We start from the raw sequence: 17,036 nt of genomic DNA, 5'->3' as shown, positions 1-17,036 counted from the left end.
TGCTCTTGTTTATATTTCAGAGATATAATAAAGCGAATAGATCAGTCAGAATTTGAAGGATTTGAATATATTAATCCATTGTTGCTGTCAACAGAAGAAACAGTATGAAGGAATGACCTCGTTGGGGACAGTGTGAATGACATTAATTTATCCTTAACTACAGTATATGCATGCGAGGCTGGGGACTGGTCACTTTGGATGGAGACCAATGATCTAAAAACAAATTTGCTGCTGAAAATCAAAGAAGAGAATTATGATTTTGGTGGGTGTCCTCTGCCACTTAGTGATTCTTAAGTTCTGGGCACTGACACAACTGGCTTCATTAATGAAGGAATTTGCATTTTGTGCCTGTTTCATGAAGGATTGAAACGTTCATTGCATCCCTGCAAAAGGCGATCATGAGAAACTCTGAGATCCACACACTTTCTACAGACATTTGATGCAATGAGCTCCCAGTTGAAGAGCATTACAGTGTAACATCCTGAAGAATAAAATATATTACGGTGGTGTTGAAGCTTATTTTTGATGCCTTTTTTCACAAGTGGTACCTGTCTAAACATCTCAGATATATTTAAAAGGAGTTGTGTTTTATTAGCAATCAAAACATAAATTTGGGTACAAGATTTAAGTGCCTAAATGGATAAACTGCATTGAAGGATTATTGAATATTTGGGACGTTCTTACACCTGGTAAGTTCTGCTTGTTAATATTAAGTAACATTTCCATCTGAAACATACAGTTCACAGCTGCAGCCTGATGTTTAGTTGCAATTTTACAGAATTTGGAATGCAGAGTGACTCAGTGAGATTAATTCCAAATTAGAATTTACGGTATCAATTTCAGAATCTGTTGTCTTAAACTCCAAATTTACCAAAATGTAGAGATTGAAGAAAACTAAATTTGCACACAAAGGATTTCTAAACATACTTAAGCAGTGCCTACACCTACAATGATATTGTGTTGTATATTAGATTTTTGAAAAGTATTTTTATCAACAATACAAATATTCAGATGTAGAGCAAAAGCATAGTAAAGCATAGCCTTAAAGTTTAAGTAGTAAATCTAGAATAACCATAAGATAAAAGTCCACTTTCCTGATAAAGCACACCTCCTACTTATGATAAACTGTCTGCTTACAGTTGCTCAGTGTACATTAATAACTAATCATTCTGCAGCAGAGAATGGGATCTTTCAGCAAAATGATTTGCATCTAAGTAGTACAATTCTTTTAATGGAAGACAAACGAATACCTAAGAAATTGGAAAAAGCAGAAGAAGACAGCAATGAAATCCCTTCTGTGGGCAGTGGGGGGTGCCAGGGGAGGAGTCAGGGGCCGGCAGAGCCCGCGGGGCTCAGCCCCGGGACTGGGCTGGGCTGGGCTGGGCTCCGGGGCTGCTGCGGGAAGGGAAAGCAGAAACCCTGTGCTGTGGCATCTCACCTGATTGGGTGTAAAACACAGGATAAATTGTGACACTTTCACTTTCTTTACATTAACCTATGGTTTTCTCAGGGTACAGCATTGCATTAGGTGCTGAACATGACATCTTTGGGATTCACATCCAAGTCATGAGGTGCTAGGACCAGACTGCCAAAACATTGTTTGAAATATTCAATTAATCATTGATTAACAATCTAGGTTTTGTATCCCCTCCTTAGCCACAATTATGCAGACCTGTGGTTGTTTAGTTCTATGAATCCCATTCAGGTTTCAGTTGTGGGTTTCTCTGTTGGACTGTAGCTTTTCATATTCAGCAAAGTGTGTTTTAATCAGCACTAAATAATTTAACTAGTAAAAAGTACTTGCCTCAAATGCCTGGACTTTAGATACTTTATTATCTACTAAAGGCAACATTACCTTTTAAATGTAATCTGACATTTTTTTAATTGCTCTTTTTTCCCCCTTTTCCCTCTTCTTTTATTTCCCCTGAATAACTTCCCGTTCAGTGTTTTCAACTCCCCTGGTACTAAAGCTAATCAGTAGAGATCAGAGTGACTGCAGGCAGCTCATGAAGGAACTGTGACAGGTTAAGCTGTCCTTTGACATGCCAGGGCATGGAACTTTAAACTGGAAATATTAGAAATGTGGGTTGGGGTTTTTTTTAACCTTTTTTCTAGGTTTCAGAACATTTTGGGAGGGAGGGAAGGAAGAATAGAAAGACACATTTTGCTAATCAAACATTGTAAAGACTTTGATTTTTATTTATGAATTTACAGGCATTTACAATGTTGCTGTGTTGCCAAATAGTTTGCTGGGTACAAGTTTGGTTGCTCATGTGCAAGTGTTTGAATAATGTTCTGTTCATGATGAAGGGGAAATTTTTTATATAAAGTACTTGTTTTATAAATAAAAGAAAATGAAGGATGTAATTAAATGTGTGGTTTGGAAAAAAAAATCCTAATATATTACAAATGGATCTGGTAATGATATATAGTTGTCTTATTTGAAATAGTAAATGAAAATTCTAGCTAATTTAATGATTGTAAAACAGTAAATATGTTCTTGTAGTTTTGTATAATTAATTAGTTGGGATCTTTGCTGACCAGTTTTAATTGTGCAGAAGATGGTATACTAATCCATAACAGCTGAGATCATTTATATTCTTGCACATCTATTAAAGACTTTAATGAAAAAGTTAACAGACTGTTATTATTTATGAGTGAACTGGGCTGTGTCCAACCTCTGAAACAGACCCCACTGTAAATGAAATCTGTAGGAGCCTCCCTGTATTTTTATACTGTACTCTGTGTTTATTCTGTATCTGAATCCCAGCTCAGCTGCAGGTTTTGAGGTCCAGGGCACAGGGAAATAAACCATAGCAGGTTGGTGATCCCATCCCTTGGTTTGACTAAATGTCATTTATTGTCATTCCCAGGCTTAGGAGGTGTTCCCCTGCTCCTCTTGAGAAGTGACAAAGGGCAGCTGAGCCTCCTGAGCCCCTCCAGGCCTGGGCTGTTCCCTGCCCTCAGCCCTTGGTGCTGCCTGGGGGGGCTTTGTGGGACTGTACAAAAATCGGCTTTTTTGGCTCATTGACACTGTTAAATCTCACTTTGCAGCACAGCTTTGTGACACTGCCAGAAGTGTTCCTTCTGCAGCCTAATTAGCCCACTCCTATTAATCACCTGTTTAACACTGATACGGACTTAGAAACCTGCACTGTAAGGTTTGGAATTGAGCTGGGCTCCTTCAGAAATATAAAAACCCCACACTCTTTTCTCTTAAATAGCTACACTCCCAGGATCAGGTTATACAATTATACTTTCTTGCTTAGGTATTAAAAAAACCCAAAAAATGCCAAATTCAAATTACTTTTTGACTGAGTTTATTTTCATAGATTACTATTTGTTTTTCTGAATAGATAAACTTTTGGATTAGAGTAACAGTTGTCTTTTGCTCAGCTGCTTTCTTCTGTCCTGAGAGATTCGGAACTGTGGTGCATCAGACAAAGCCTGAGGGATTTCCAGTAGTGCATTTTTTTTCAAGAGTACAGGCCTGATTTTCCTGGGGGTCTCTGGGACATCCCAGAGCACTGTTTTCAGAACTAGAACTACTTTATGTGCATTTGAAAGGCTTTAAAATACAAAAAAAAAAAAAAAAAAAAAAAAAAAAAAAAAAAAAAAAATAGGCAGGTGGCACTTATCCTTCTATTGAGTTACCGGCTTAAGTCAGAGACAAGGATGCTCTTCCTTGAGTTATTTTTCCTTTTCCTTTGAGAAAGTTTCATCCTTGGCCTTGTTCCTTTGCTTTCCACTCATCTGGATTTACCATATGACATCATCTGCACTTTCAGACAAGCACCTGGCGAGGTGGCCATCGATGTCCAGCTGGGAGAGTCTGCAAACACAGAAACAGTCACATCCTTCTGCTGCTTGTTCTTTACTCCCTCCCAGAAGTGTTCTGGTACATGAGTGGGGCAGTCACTTCTGTGCCCAAATCCTCTACCAAAACCTCCCACCCTTGCTGTTACTGCTGCTCACACTGGAGCTGAGCAGCACAGACCTGAATATGGAGACCTGATGCATTTCAAGCTTTTCTGTCTTAAGTCTCTTGACAGAGTGACCAAAATTGTTTAAATGTTAATGTAGCCACTCTTTTGTCTCCCTGTTCAACAAGGAAAGTGGCACCCAACAGATCTTAGCATGGTTAGAGGATCTGTGGAAAAGCACATTTTCAGCAACTCTGTCTGACAGCCTAAGTACTATGAAATTGTTTTAACACTTCTTACTGTAGAGCAGATACTCAATTTGTAAATGGGATTAAAGTAGGTAATTCTGACAGCTAAAAGGCCCTTACAGTAGAAGTTTTGTCTGCTTTTGTTATTCTTTATATAGAGGATGCATCCAGAACCTGCTGGGGCTCATTTATGGGAAAGTTATGAAAAAAACACAAACCACACAGACTTACCTTCCACTAAACTGCATCAGACACATGGGACAACTGTCAAGAGCTGAGGTTGCTTCACTCTGGTCCTCCATGTTCTCCTCGTGGCTCTCAGCCCCAGCAGCGCTCCCGAGCCGAGGCCTCTCTGCAGGCACCTCTGTGGCCTCCCCCACTGGAACATCCCCCTGATGTCTTTGGGTTTGAGGCTTCTCCTCACCCTTTTCTCTCCTCTCTGCCCTGCTGTTCTCTGCAGTCCCCGTGTGGTGCTGCTGAGGGCTCAGAGCTTCTGCAGGCCTTTGTACCAAGGGCTGTGCTGAGCTGCTGTGCCCGAGGGGTTTATGTGACTTAGGACTCACATCCAGCTCTGAAACACCTTTTGTGTCTGCCCCAGACGCAGTTTTGGCTTGATCTGTACTGGTTCCCCTGCAGGGTTTCTCAGCTGTGGATGATAAGCTTTTCAGTTTATCTGCTTGGCCCTGTCCTTTATGTAATTCATTGCTCTGGCTGTGTGTTGGCTGCTGGGAGCTCAGATCCTTGGGGTTCAGACATTTTCCATTGTGAAAAGATGGGAATGAAACCCACTCAAAGTCTTTTATTCCAACTCTAAAGACTTCCTGGTGTTCTGGACTCTTTTCCTGTTGTTTCTACAACACACACACACAGAGAATGTCTTAAGCAAATGTAGCTCAATCAATACCTAAACCCAGGCTTTGGGAACACATTGCAAATACTGAGAAAGCTGAACTACAGGGGAGAAAAGAACATTTTATTTATGTGCCTCCTCCAGGAGCTTCCTGGAGCTCCCTTAACATTTCTAAATGGATACAACAGGTACTCATGTTCCAGAGAGACTGAGGATAAAAACAACAACCTGCTGCTGTTTGAGGGGGGGAAAAAGTACTTTATAAGGACTGATTTTTATGTTGTGATCTTGCCTAATGCCACTGGAGTGATGTCAGGGTGGGTTCTGTGTAATTAACCCCTCCATTACAGTTTGCCTTTTCCAGTTTCATTCCTCAGGGAGATACTGGTGTTTATGGCAGTCAGAATCCTTACACAGGCTCCCTCTTCCCAGCAAAATGTTGGAAAGAATTTCCTGTACTGCAAAAAACGCTTCTTGTAGCTGTCCTTATATTCCCTGCCACACCATGCCCAGCCACACCACTGCACACAGAGATTAAACAGCTGAAAGCCCACATCTTTAAAAGCTATTTCAGGTTGTTTCCCATTAACCAGGCTATCGCCATTGGAAGCAGGACACAAAGTGCAAAAACAAGGATACAGCATGCTACCTTTTCCAAGAACTCCGGAAAGCTGGGCACTGTGTCCCAGTTCGTGCACTGTGAATCTTGATTGATGTCTTTCAGTAGCAAAAGCCAGGTTTTTTCACACTCATTTAATTCTTCCTTTTCAAACCAGGAACATCTGTCAGTCGATGCCCTGTAAAGAGACAGTCCAATAGTTTGAAGGTAAGAGAGAAGAAAGAAAATACACTGATACTAGTTTGCCTCTTTTTTGCTGGAACACAAAGACATCATTGAGCCTGCAAACTATTTTTTGCAGCTTTATATTACTTACGTAATTTATACAGCTAGCAAAAAATTAATGTCTAAAGGCTTTCCTTTCTGCTTGTAACAAATGAGCAGTAGGTATCCATCACTATCTTCACTTCCAAGTGAAAGTGAAGTGCAGCCACTGTTTTTATCTTTTCAAATACCAAACTTAACACCTGCAGAGCACAGAAATCATGGCAGTGTTTGCACTGAGGGTGGCAATTGCATCTGTTCCCGTGTATGTCTGGTCATTCCTACAGTGCCATTTGAAATTACTGACTATTTTCCCAAACAATTTTATTTAACCAATCCTAGGAACTATAAGCACTAAAAGGTAATGCTGTATAAAGACAATTCCAAGGAAAAGGATAGATGGCTAAAGTCACAATGTTTTTTTCCAGCATTCTTCTTGATGGATTTCCTTGGGTCGCTGTCCAGAAATGAAGCTGCACGGAGAAGAAATTAGAAACAACACGCTTTCAAAGAGCAGAGTGTGGTATCAAACCCTCACAGCCCAGGGTGGAAGGGCCAGGGCCGGGCCCCCCGGGCTCCAACACAAACCGAGCCTTCAGTCCTCCCCCTCCAGGGCTGGAAAAAAACAGGAAACATTTCTATCCTCCTGCGAGCTGGAAGAAAGAAAACTGAGTTTTCGTAAGTTAACATTTCTCAGGGCCCGTCCTCGCCAATGCCTGTTCTGTGCCGAGCAAAGCGCGGAAGGCGTGGAGGCCACTGTGCTTTATCCTCCAGTTTTATCTCTATTTTTTAAAGGCGCTACGGGCGGTGTTTTATGAAATAACCTCTAACAGACACAGATCTGATGGCGAAACGCCGGGGCGGCGCCCCCTGGCCCCCGGAGCCGATCGGATCCCCCGGTCCCGACTCACCGGGGCGGCGGCGGGGCCTCGGGGCCGGGGCTGCGCTCCCGCCCGCGGGCGGACGGCGCCGTCCGGGGCTTCAGCCGCAGCCTGGCGCCTCCTTCCTCACACATGGCCCAGGCTCCCCGCGCCTCGCCGGGGGACGGCGCTGGCGGCCGCGGGAGGGCGGGGAGAGAAGGCGGCGGGGCTTCCTCATCTTTTTCCTCCTCCTCCTCCTTCTCCTCCTGCTGCCGCCCCGGGCGCGCCGCCGGGGCCGTGACTCTCCGCCCTCAGAGCCGGCCTCACGGGAGCGGGCGAGCGGCTCTGGTGGCGCCCTGAGGGGAGCCCGCCGGGGGATGGCGTGCCTCGAAAACAGCCCCTCTTTTTTTTTTTGTGTTGCTTTTATCGCTTAAACTTTATGTTTTTGTGGGGTTTTGGTGTCAGGAAGGGCAGGTCAGGGGCTGTGCCGGGCGGTCCCCTGGCTGAGGGGGGACAAGATGGCGGCGGGTCCAGCCCTGGGTCTGGAGTTGCTGCGCGGGGCCAAACCTAAAGGCTGTTCTTCCAAAAAAATAAAAGGGATTAGTGGCCACCTCTGACCTAATTTTGCTTTTAGAGAAGAATCTGAAGTGATGCAGTTTGATGTTTTTGGCGGGAATGTTGCCTTGTGGCTTGAAATAAAGAAGAGGGTTTAAACACTCCCCGGGCTGCGGCCGCCTCAAAAACAGACACCAGAGGAATGGTGACAGACACTTCATCCTCCAAAACTACATGAAAGGATCAGAAAGTAACTCTGCTGCTTAAACTCTTCACAACTGATTCAAAAAAATAACTGTTCAAGGAAATAAATCCAGTTTGGTAACAAACAGGTGTTTATGAGGGAGCACCGGTACAGAGGATTCTGCATAAAACAAATTTATTATTGGTCAAACATGAATCCAAGTCCACATTCTTCTTCTGTAACTGCATTTATACATTGCTGGGTGTCTGTGGACTGTGCCATCCTTGGCTTTTTCAGAGTAGAAAAGAAGCATTGGTATTGACTGATTTAGAAGTTGCACCTGTGAATTATTGTGTTGGTTACACAGCCCAGCAAAAACTGAACAGTTGACATGACTTAATACATACTTTGAGGGATCTGAACCTTGGAAATGGGTATCAGAGTTCAGAAATTCACATTTTTCATAAATTTAAACCCAAGCAGGTCCAGGCAGCCCATCCAGAGGTGTTTGAACTGAAGATGATTCTGTCCCTGCAGAGATCTGGGAGGTTCTGCCCAGCCTTCACCTTCCCTGTGTTAACTCAGGTACTTTGTATTTCTGTGAGTCCATAATGCCTTTAACTCTATGTAACGACTAATTTCTTAACTTTAAAGCAGCATTAATATGTTTCATTTTGTGGATAAAAATCTTGGAAGTGCAAAGTGTTTGATTGCTCCTGGGATCTGTGTCAGTTTACACCATAGATAGCCCAACTGAAAAATAAAAATAGTAAAAAAATTGTCACAGTAAAGGGCCAGCATTTCAGCTGTGTGATGGGCAGAGTAAAACAAGAATGAAATCCAGGAAGGAAAAAAGAAACGACAGTTGAGGAGCCAACCCTGTCACACAGACTAACCTTTCCCCACATTAATGTCTGTTACAACTACTGCAGTGCCCAGGGAACACCCAAGGGACACTCACAGGGTTTTCTGCCTGTCATTTTTGTTGCTGTTTAGAAGCTGCTTCCCGGTGTGAAAGGAGATCCCAGGAAGTTGGGCCTCCTTTCCTTCCTTGTCGGGAAAGGCGTTCCCCCAAAAGCTACAGGTGGAACAAGGTAAGTGGAATAGAGGGAAATGTGAATCTGGATCTGAAGGTTTTAGGCTGCTGTGGAGAGGAAGGTGGTAATGGCAGCAGAGACAGGGCAAAGAACAGCATGAGAAAAGGAGTGTAAATAAAACAAAAGTGTGAATCGAAGAGGGGTTTGGCCGTGGAAATGGTGGGGTATGACATGACAGAGGAGGGGTAAAAATCTGATTTCACAACCAGCTGAAGGAGTGTTCCTCGGGGGATTTTACTCAGGATCACTGGGAATTGTGGCCCAGCGCTGACTGTCACCACAGGGAGGCAGCAAACTATGCAAAACCAGGGATTTAACAAAATCCGGGGGGCTGTGAAAGCGCTCCGATCATACTCCTGGGTGTATCTATGCCAATGATCAGTGATGCCACAGGATTTCTTTTATTCCTGTGATGTTTGGGTTAGTGTTTGATGTTTTATGACCCCTTGGATACTCTTTGGACAATTCTCTGCTGCTTAATCGTGTGTTGTACCCATGGATTTATATTGTTAACTACGACTTCTCCCAGAACAGCCATGAGGAGTGCAGCCTGTTCTTCATGCTGGAGGTGTTGCTGTGTGGTGCTGTGAGCACTTACAGCATTTGCAAAAGCTTTATTATGGGGGAACATAAAAATTGGTTATTGTGCAGTAAGGGCCACAAATGAAAGAATATAATAAAAAGAACAGGGAAAATTATTATTGCAGCTTCTGCTTATAAAAAGCAAAAGGAGAAAACCTTGCTTCTGTAGGAACTGTAGGTTGTAGGTGGGTTTCTATTTTGTAGATTTAACTGAAAAGTCTAAGGTTTTTTTTGATTGTTATCTGTTTAATGATACCCACTGTAACCGTGTCACGAATGTTTTCATCCTTCCTCTATCTGCTTCTGTAACTACCTGCAGATTTCAAACTAGAAATCTTTGTCCATTAAGAGCATTTAGTATTTTTCATCTGCATCTTTGCAGAATTAATAATGTACTAAGAATAGAATGGCAGAGTGTGGAATAGGACCTGTTCTTGGGCTTCTCCCTTTGCACAAGATCATATCTTCTATTTCCTCCATTGCATGGAAATCCTATTACTTCTTGCTTGATTTTGGGTCTTGCTAATTTAATAATTAGAATGTTTAGTGGTCTTAGAAAAATAGTTCTCCTAGAAATGCTGAGAGTAGTCTTTATCATAATCAGCCTTGACTGGATTTGAGCCAGTGGTCAAGGGATTTGAGCTTGTGGAGGCCAGAATGCTCCTACAGATTATCTGCAGGGATTTCCTTGTAAATGGAGTGCCAGCATGTGTAGTTATCTCTTCCCTGTTGAGTCTCATCAAGCTGCACACGCTTAATCTTTACTTACATGGTCCCTGATTCTTGCTGTAAAGTGGGCCTCAGTTTTAACTTTTGCTCTCAGGAAGAAGGGGCTATTATAACAAATTCTAATCCTTTTGCAGTTCCACAATCACTAAAGCCTATAAATTGCCTGCCAAACAAACCAAGTGATCTTTTCCTGGGCTGAGGGAAAGAGGAGAGTGTAAAACGCAGGTGCCAGCATTTGCTGGGGAAGAACTGGTACATTATCAACTAATCCGCCTTCTGCTATTTCTGATTTCCTCCCCAACAGCTGCAGCATTGAATGAGAGCTTCTGCATTTGGGAAGAATTAGAAAGCCTGGTAATGCAGGGTCTCTATTACAGATACAACAGCTCACAGACAGGGAGGAGATTTTTGCTGCCGGTGTAGAATTTGGAGTGCTAGGCATTTTATAGCCTGGAAAAATTGTAATTTTCAGCTGTTGTTATGGAGTAATCAATGAAGAAGAGATGCCACAGTTTCTGCTGGGTTTCTCTCAGCCTGATGTCATTGCATGCAGAAGCTATTATTTTTTTTAATGTGCCACTTTGAGGCTGAAGCACATGCAGTTTTTATTAAAACTTTTTTTTTTATGATGACTGATGCTCGCTGATAGTTTTAGACCTTCTGAAATATCTTTGCTTCTGTAGTGATAACTCCTGTATCAGATAAAAATGTTCAGAAGAAATTGTTCCTTGCTAGACCATTGAAATATTATTATATTTTAATTATTTTATCTAATCAGTGCTTAGCTTGGGAGTACATGCTGATAATTTTTTTGTCCTTGTCAAATAGTCTGTGACTTCACTCAAGGATGAGTGTGGCCATTCTAAATGTAATAAAGGACAATATGCCTAAAGAGATCACAATGTGCAGGGCAGAGCAGCAGGGAAAACTGCTGCAGCAAATGTCCCACAGCTGAAATGCTCCACTCTAATGTCACAACATGTCCCCTGAGCAGCCCAGTGGCAGCAAATGCATCCCTGGAAAGAGTAACTCAGCCAAACTGACCCACTCAGACCAGTGCTAATCACTGCCTGTGGTGAAATGGGAAAGTCTGACTCTTCTCATTAATGTGATATGTTACAATTAAACCACAAAAATGAAGAGAACTGGGTAAGACTGGCTTAGTCAGGAGAATAAAGATGACAAGCATTTCAGTTTGAGAAGTGCAGGCTCATTGCTGCTTTCCAGAAAAAGTCAGTTGAGTGGAGACAGTTTTGTGGGCTCTCCTTAATTTTAGTTGCAGGAGACATTCTCTTTCCCACAAAAAGTCACTGCCTTTGAAAGCTGCTCCCTCTGGTAGCACACCAAAGCTGAATTTGCCAACGTGCAGCACCCAGTGCACGACTCATCTCTTCAATTCAGCCTTTCCAAGTGCAAGGACAGATCAGCACCTGTGTGGCTGGAGATGGAAAACCCAGCCTTGTGACATTTATATGCCAAGATGGGAAGACCTAAAAAGAGGACTAGGGAGACTAGCATGGCATTTGCGGGTACCAGGTTGCCAAGGAGGCATATTGTATTGAAACAGTTGCCTGGGAAACATTTAAAAATACATTGAATGGAAAAGCATATGTGATGTGCCCACAAGTGTTCTGTGTGAATGAAATGCCATGGCTGATGATGGCACCAAGAGACTGTTACTATTACATGTAAAAATGCTGCAAGTGATGTGTGTTTTTTTTTTTCCCTTTTGTGGTGTTTTTCTACCCTTTTTGCAGGAGGTGCACTGAGGGAAGGTTGTTTGGCTCTTGGCTGGTGGATTAAAGTGAATGTGGGGAAGGTGGAACACACAGGCAGCAGCAGCAGCTGAGGATGGCAAGAGCAATTTGGCTTCATTTAGGCAACCTAAACCAATTGACAAGGAGCCTGCACAATTCCCCCTCAAAAGTAATAGCAGCAATGCTCAAACTCCTACAGTGTAAAGATAAATGGTTCTCTGAGCATTGCCACTTTAATAGGTGCTAAAATGGGTATTGGGAAGCTCTGATGTCATTGCAGTGGGACTTACATGTAAATGTCATGGAAAGTGCAGGGGTTTTGATCAAAGGTTGGACAATATATGTGAAAAAATCTCTCACTGACCTTATTTTTTAGGGCACTGAAATAGAGGGAGATGATGGAAGTTTCAGAAGACAGTTAACTGCTCTAGTCTTTCCTCAGCAATTAGTGAGAGATGGTGCTGACAAAAAAAATGATGTCACCAGAACCAAAACAAACAATCATATCCACTCTTTGTCACACAGAAAAAATCCCTTATTTTCCTATGCAGCCAAGAAACAAGGGAGCTAGGAACTGTGATCTTTGATATCCTACCTTGGACAGAGAGGTTTATCTGCTAGCAACTTCCAGATACTAAAATGCATCTCTCCTTCACCACGAATGAGTGGCAGGTGTGAGGCTGGTTAGGATTATGGTCACCCTGCCTAATCCTCCTTTGGAGATTTAGAAACAAATATCCTACTCTTGATTTGCTAGAGGCTTAAGAAGCCTGTTTGAGAGCCAGCAGATTTAGCCTGGTCCAGGCTTTAAGTGGTACAGTAAATTTTTTGGACAAGAGATGCAGTGGAGAGGAGTTCAGCTGAGTAAGAAGTCTGGAGGCTTTTTGTTGGTGATCCCTCTGCAGAGTTGCCTTACAGGGGAGGGCACCAGGGCCTTGGCTCCTGGAAGATGTTGCTATTTGGGGCTGGGAGGTTGCTGCCTGTCTGGTGAGTGCAGTTCCCCAGGGAGGAGAAGACTCTGCTGAGTTTGCTGTCAATTTGGCCAGTGGGGAGATGGTTTTTGGCAGCCTGGTTATCTCCTCATTTCGGCACAGTCTGCTCAGGGGTCTGAGGTGATGCAATGATCACGTTGGAAAACCATGAATCAGATGAAGTCTCCTTGGTGTCAGTCAAGTCCCAGTATCACTCATCATTTTTCTGGCCCAGTGTGTGTTTGGTTAAATCAAGTCCTGCTGTTTCTAGGCCCTGGAGTTAGTGTAAGAGAGGAGGAGAATCTGCCTTTCATCCTCTCAGAATTTTGCAATGTGACTGAAAACTTGGAGAGAATGTGTCAGATCTCAAAGAAAGATTAGGTTTGATGGCATGGAGCCGTGGGTTCTGTGGCCCAGCCCAGAATTCTGCTGAGGGAGTTGTATCCCCATACTTTAAAGGATTTAGACTTTGAGTTTAGGATGAAATACGGCTTGAGGTTTTCATATTATTTCTTGCTTGCTTTCTTGTTTTTTCGGTTGGTTTTTTTTGTTTTTATTTAATTCTAAGTGTATCTCACAAATTATAGCCAATAGAAGTCTGAGTTCCTCTTCTTTGCTGTGTATCATTCCTTCATTTGAAATCAACATATTAAGAAGCTTCACAAAAATAATAAAAGAAATCCATAAATCACTTGTTTATGGGCCTGAAACCACAAAACAGTGGGACAATATTACCCTTCTAGTTAATGTGATGTGATTTTATCCATAACTACAATGGTGTATAAAATCAACATAAACTAGAATATAATTGAACAGATGAGTATGTATTTGTTGCTTCAACAAATGCGGGTAGTAGATTTAGTTAGTTTTGCAATTTTTTAAAGACCTGACTAGTGTTTTAGAAAGAAAATAGGGTAAGTCTGAAGGAATAATCAAAGCTGTGGAAGCAATATAATTCTTTTCACTGGAGAGGGTGTATTTTCATATTCATCCTCCCTTTGTCATTAATGCTTTGATAAAAGAAATATAAAATGGGATTAATTTAGAATCCTGACAGTAAAATACAGGAGAGCTCTAGTTCCTTTTTTTCCAGGTGTCATTTATTTAATTGTATCAGACATGGGCTGAGTTTGGTTTATTTACATTGTCTTAATACCCACTGAACTGAAACTCCATTGAGACATTGTCAGTGTGAGAGGTTGCTCTGCCTGGATTGTCCCTTGTTGTGACAACAGCCAGTCAGAGGTGCTGAACAGGGCTGTGCCTGCCTCTGCTGTCACTCTGCAGCTCCCAGCAGCTGTCAGTCAAATCCATTCACTCAGCTTCAGCAAAAGAAAGCTGATGCCTTCCTGCCACATCCCCAAACTGCTGTTAACAAAGGGTAACTTCATGCTGCTGTTCCTTGCATGAGTGAGTTTGGAATTGGACTGATTTTGGAGGATTTTCCCTGACCGAGCCTCTCCTGCTCCCCAAATCCATTTTGCTGTTCCTTCAATCCAACTGTCCTGCTCTCGCAGAAATTTTTGGTTGTTCCCTTTTGATCAGTGGGAAGTGCTCTGAGGGAGATGTGTGGTAGCTAAACCAAGATGTTGTGGTGCTGGCTGAGGACAGGAAACATGTTCAGTTAGCTGAAGTGCTTGCTCTGGTTTGTACCACAGTCTGGTTCCATCATTAGCCTGGTTTTATGAGTCTGTCCTCCCATACTGGAATCAGATGTTTTATCAGAGCATTCTGAGGAAAAGCAGCAGCCTCACAGCTCTCCGTGACTGTGCTGCAGAAAATGAGTTGTTTAACTTAAAGCCACATCCCACCAGGCAAGAGGCAACATCACAAAGAGCTGCAAAAATATTGGAACCATCAAACCTCAGTATCAAAGGAAGAGATGAATCCAGGTCCTTCCAAGAAGCTGTTTGGGCCTAATTGGGTTGGCTGGGCATGATGAGATGCAATCTATGACCAGTGCGGCTTTGTAGGCAGAAATGTCATATATAGATGCATTTAAGTGAGAGCTGCCTCCTATTCCCTCTCCAGCTAAATGAGATTTGGAGGAGCCTGCTCGCTGCAGGGTTCAAAGGACAGCAGGGATCAGCAGGGAATTGTCGTCAGTGTTTCTAGGAGTGGGGTTTGGGTTTTGCAATTACAGAGAAACTAGAATTGACCTCCTCATTTGCTGGTCCCATTATTTAGTAAGGGATGGTTGTTTTTCTGAAATGTTTACCTGTTCAGTGATTATTTAATTTAGGAATTAATTCAGGGAATTTCTACTGCCTGTAGTGTGGTGCAGTAAGTCAGAATACTTAATTATGATGTGCCCTCTGCTTTAAAGTAGCCCTTTCTTACCCAATTTGATACTGATACCTGTTTATGAGATGGAACAGGGGTGCACAAAAATTAGGGATATTGCCTGTGATAACACAAGACCTGGGAACTGAACTCTGGCCTGTTCACTGGGTCTTTGCATAGGCATAAGACTGATATTCCTTTCAAGCCCTGTTTGACTCCCAAGGGCTTCCCACAAAGTGTCTTTCATCAGCTTTGAGTTCACTAGAAAGAAATAAAAGGCTGGGACATCTTTCTGAAAGTCTCTGCCTAATGGCTTGTGTTTTCCAGAGTATTGATAAACCCCAGTGCAAATCCTGAGCCTCCCCTGCCCCAGAGACGTGCTCTGGCTTCAGTACCACACTTAATGACAAACAGTCACCTAGTTTACCATATGCATTCTTTTATCTTAGCTGCTCTCCGTGCATGCTAGAGATTTATTTCTCCTCATAATGCATTTCATGTGTGTTAGTTGTAAATATTGTGCTCATAAATCAGCCTGGAGCATCCAGCCCCAAGGATGGAGACAGCTCACAATAGGTCTGTCTGCTTCACATTGTGAGGCTGAGCTCTCTCTCTGCTTTTTCCATTGCTGGGCTCTGCGAGTGGCGTGTTGCCAGTCTCCTGCCTCACATTAACAGGAATACTATATATTGCTAAATTCAACGTGTTTTTCCTCCAGGACTAGAAGAATGTAATGGAGCATGCATCTGGCAGCAGGACACCGTGGCTGTGGTGTGCAGGGAATCACCCCCAGGGCTCCCTGCTCCAGTCACCCGGGCTGGGGACACCTTATGGCAGGGACTGCAGGCAGACAGACACAATGTGTCATGGAAAACTGATTCTTCTCCCTTCCCTTCGCCACATTCTCTAAATTCAATACCACAAAATTAGCAAGTCTGGTGCGTAATCCCTAGAACTCCATTTTTTTTCATGCCCCTTCTAGAGCCAGCTCCATCTGCATTCACACCTACTGACCTCACTTTTTTTCATCTGGGAGATGGAAACTTTTTTTCACTTGTCTTATAGGAAGGTTTTTTTAGAATGAATGAGTTTGTTATGTATATGCATGAGGACCTGTCAATGCTACAGAGGTGCATACCAAACTCCCCCAAGAGTGGTGTTGGTACTCCCTATTTTTGGGTAGTATCATTTGGCTTCCTCTCCATCTGTCCTTTTGTTGGGAAGTTTGTCTGCCTGGTGGAACTGCAAGTACTTTGTGCAGTGCTCCTGATAAATTACTGCCCTTTTACTGATTTTAAGGATGTTGTGCTCTCAAAATTCCTGTGTTTACATGAATCAAGGCGGCATTAAATTGCATGGTCTAAAGCAATCAATATTCAATAAACTTTTGGTGTTTTAATTGGCTTGTATTTGAAAGTCTGAAATGGCTGAGCTGCAGGACTAAAACTAAACAGAGTCTGTCACACCAAAAATACTCTGAAGGAGTGTATTTCTTCATGGTAGTGCAGCTGAAAACACCCCGTTTGCTGTAATTAGTTCATCTCACTCTTGTGACTAGGCTTCCCACCTAATTTATACATATTCAAACATGTTTCTAGGTATCTGATTCTTGGAGACCATGTTAAACCAGTGCCTTCTGTTGGTTATTCTGGTCTAGGAGGATTTTGATTTGCCTCACACAGTACATCCCAAAACTCTGACCCTACATGAAGAAACTGTTCCCCAGAACAGTCTGTAACCATGATGCTCACGATGCACTTCAAGAGAGCTGAAGAGGAGAATGGTGTCATCACCTGAGGGGAAACACAAAGCAAAAAGAAACGAGGAGGGGAAATTTCGGTGCTTATTTTTAGACTCCGTGGGTGAGTATTATTTTCAGCCTTATCTCTATTAATTTCTGCAGAACACGGTGTTAACGTGTGATTAGGCTACCTACGAAGAAAGTATTGTAGTTTCTAGCTCAGGCTAAAGTAATCCCTCCCTGGCAATCCCTGGAGAGTCAATACACCCCTTTGTACCAGGGTAAGGTAGCAAAGACGTGGCTACAGATGTGGATGTGTCTCAGACAGCTCTAAGCTGTTGAGAAATAGACCTTACACGTGCATTTCTGCTTA

General features: G+C 42.8%; 2 protein-coding genes across 3 annotated transcripts in view; one reads left to right on the top strand and one right to left on the bottom strand.

Annotated features, from left to right (window-relative positions):
* PRKCZ (protein kinase C zeta) overlaps positions 1-3,258 on the top strand; it is a 41,293-nt gene extending 38,035 nt beyond the window's left edge. For both annotated transcript variants that reach the window (XM_083876673.1, XM_083876674.1), the window contains one exon: positions 21-3,258. In XM_083876673.1, the coding sequence (XP_083732799.1) occupies positions 21-108 (88 nt within the window). In that variant the 3' untranslated portion in view covers positions 109-3,258. The remainder of the gene's footprint in view (positions 1-20) is intronic.
* Positions 3,259-3,569: 311 nt separating this feature from the next.
* FAAP20 (FA core complex associated protein 20) lies at positions 3,570-7,070 on the bottom strand. The gene is made up of 4 exons (XM_083876675.1): positions 6,816-7,070; positions 5,671-5,818; positions 4,403-5,022; positions 3,570-3,832 (listed from the first exon to the last, which is right to left on the bottom strand). Exons 1-4 carry the CDS (start codon positions 6,917-6,919, stop codon positions 3,760-3,762), a joined length of 945 nt encoding a protein of 314 aa, XP_083732801.1. The 5' UTR covers positions 6,920-7,070; the 3' UTR covers positions 3,570-3,759.
* Between the last annotated feature and the right edge of the window lie 9,966 nt (positions 7,071-17,036).

This window comes from Zosterops lateralis, assembly GCF_965231275.1.
Source record: "Zosterops lateralis genome assembly, chromosome: 22".
Lineage (NCBI taxonomy): Eukaryota > Metazoa > Chordata > Aves > Passeriformes > Zosteropidae > Zosterops > Zosterops lateralis.
Note: the sequence above shows the minus strand (reverse complement) of the source record. Positions and strands in the feature narration are given on the sequence as shown.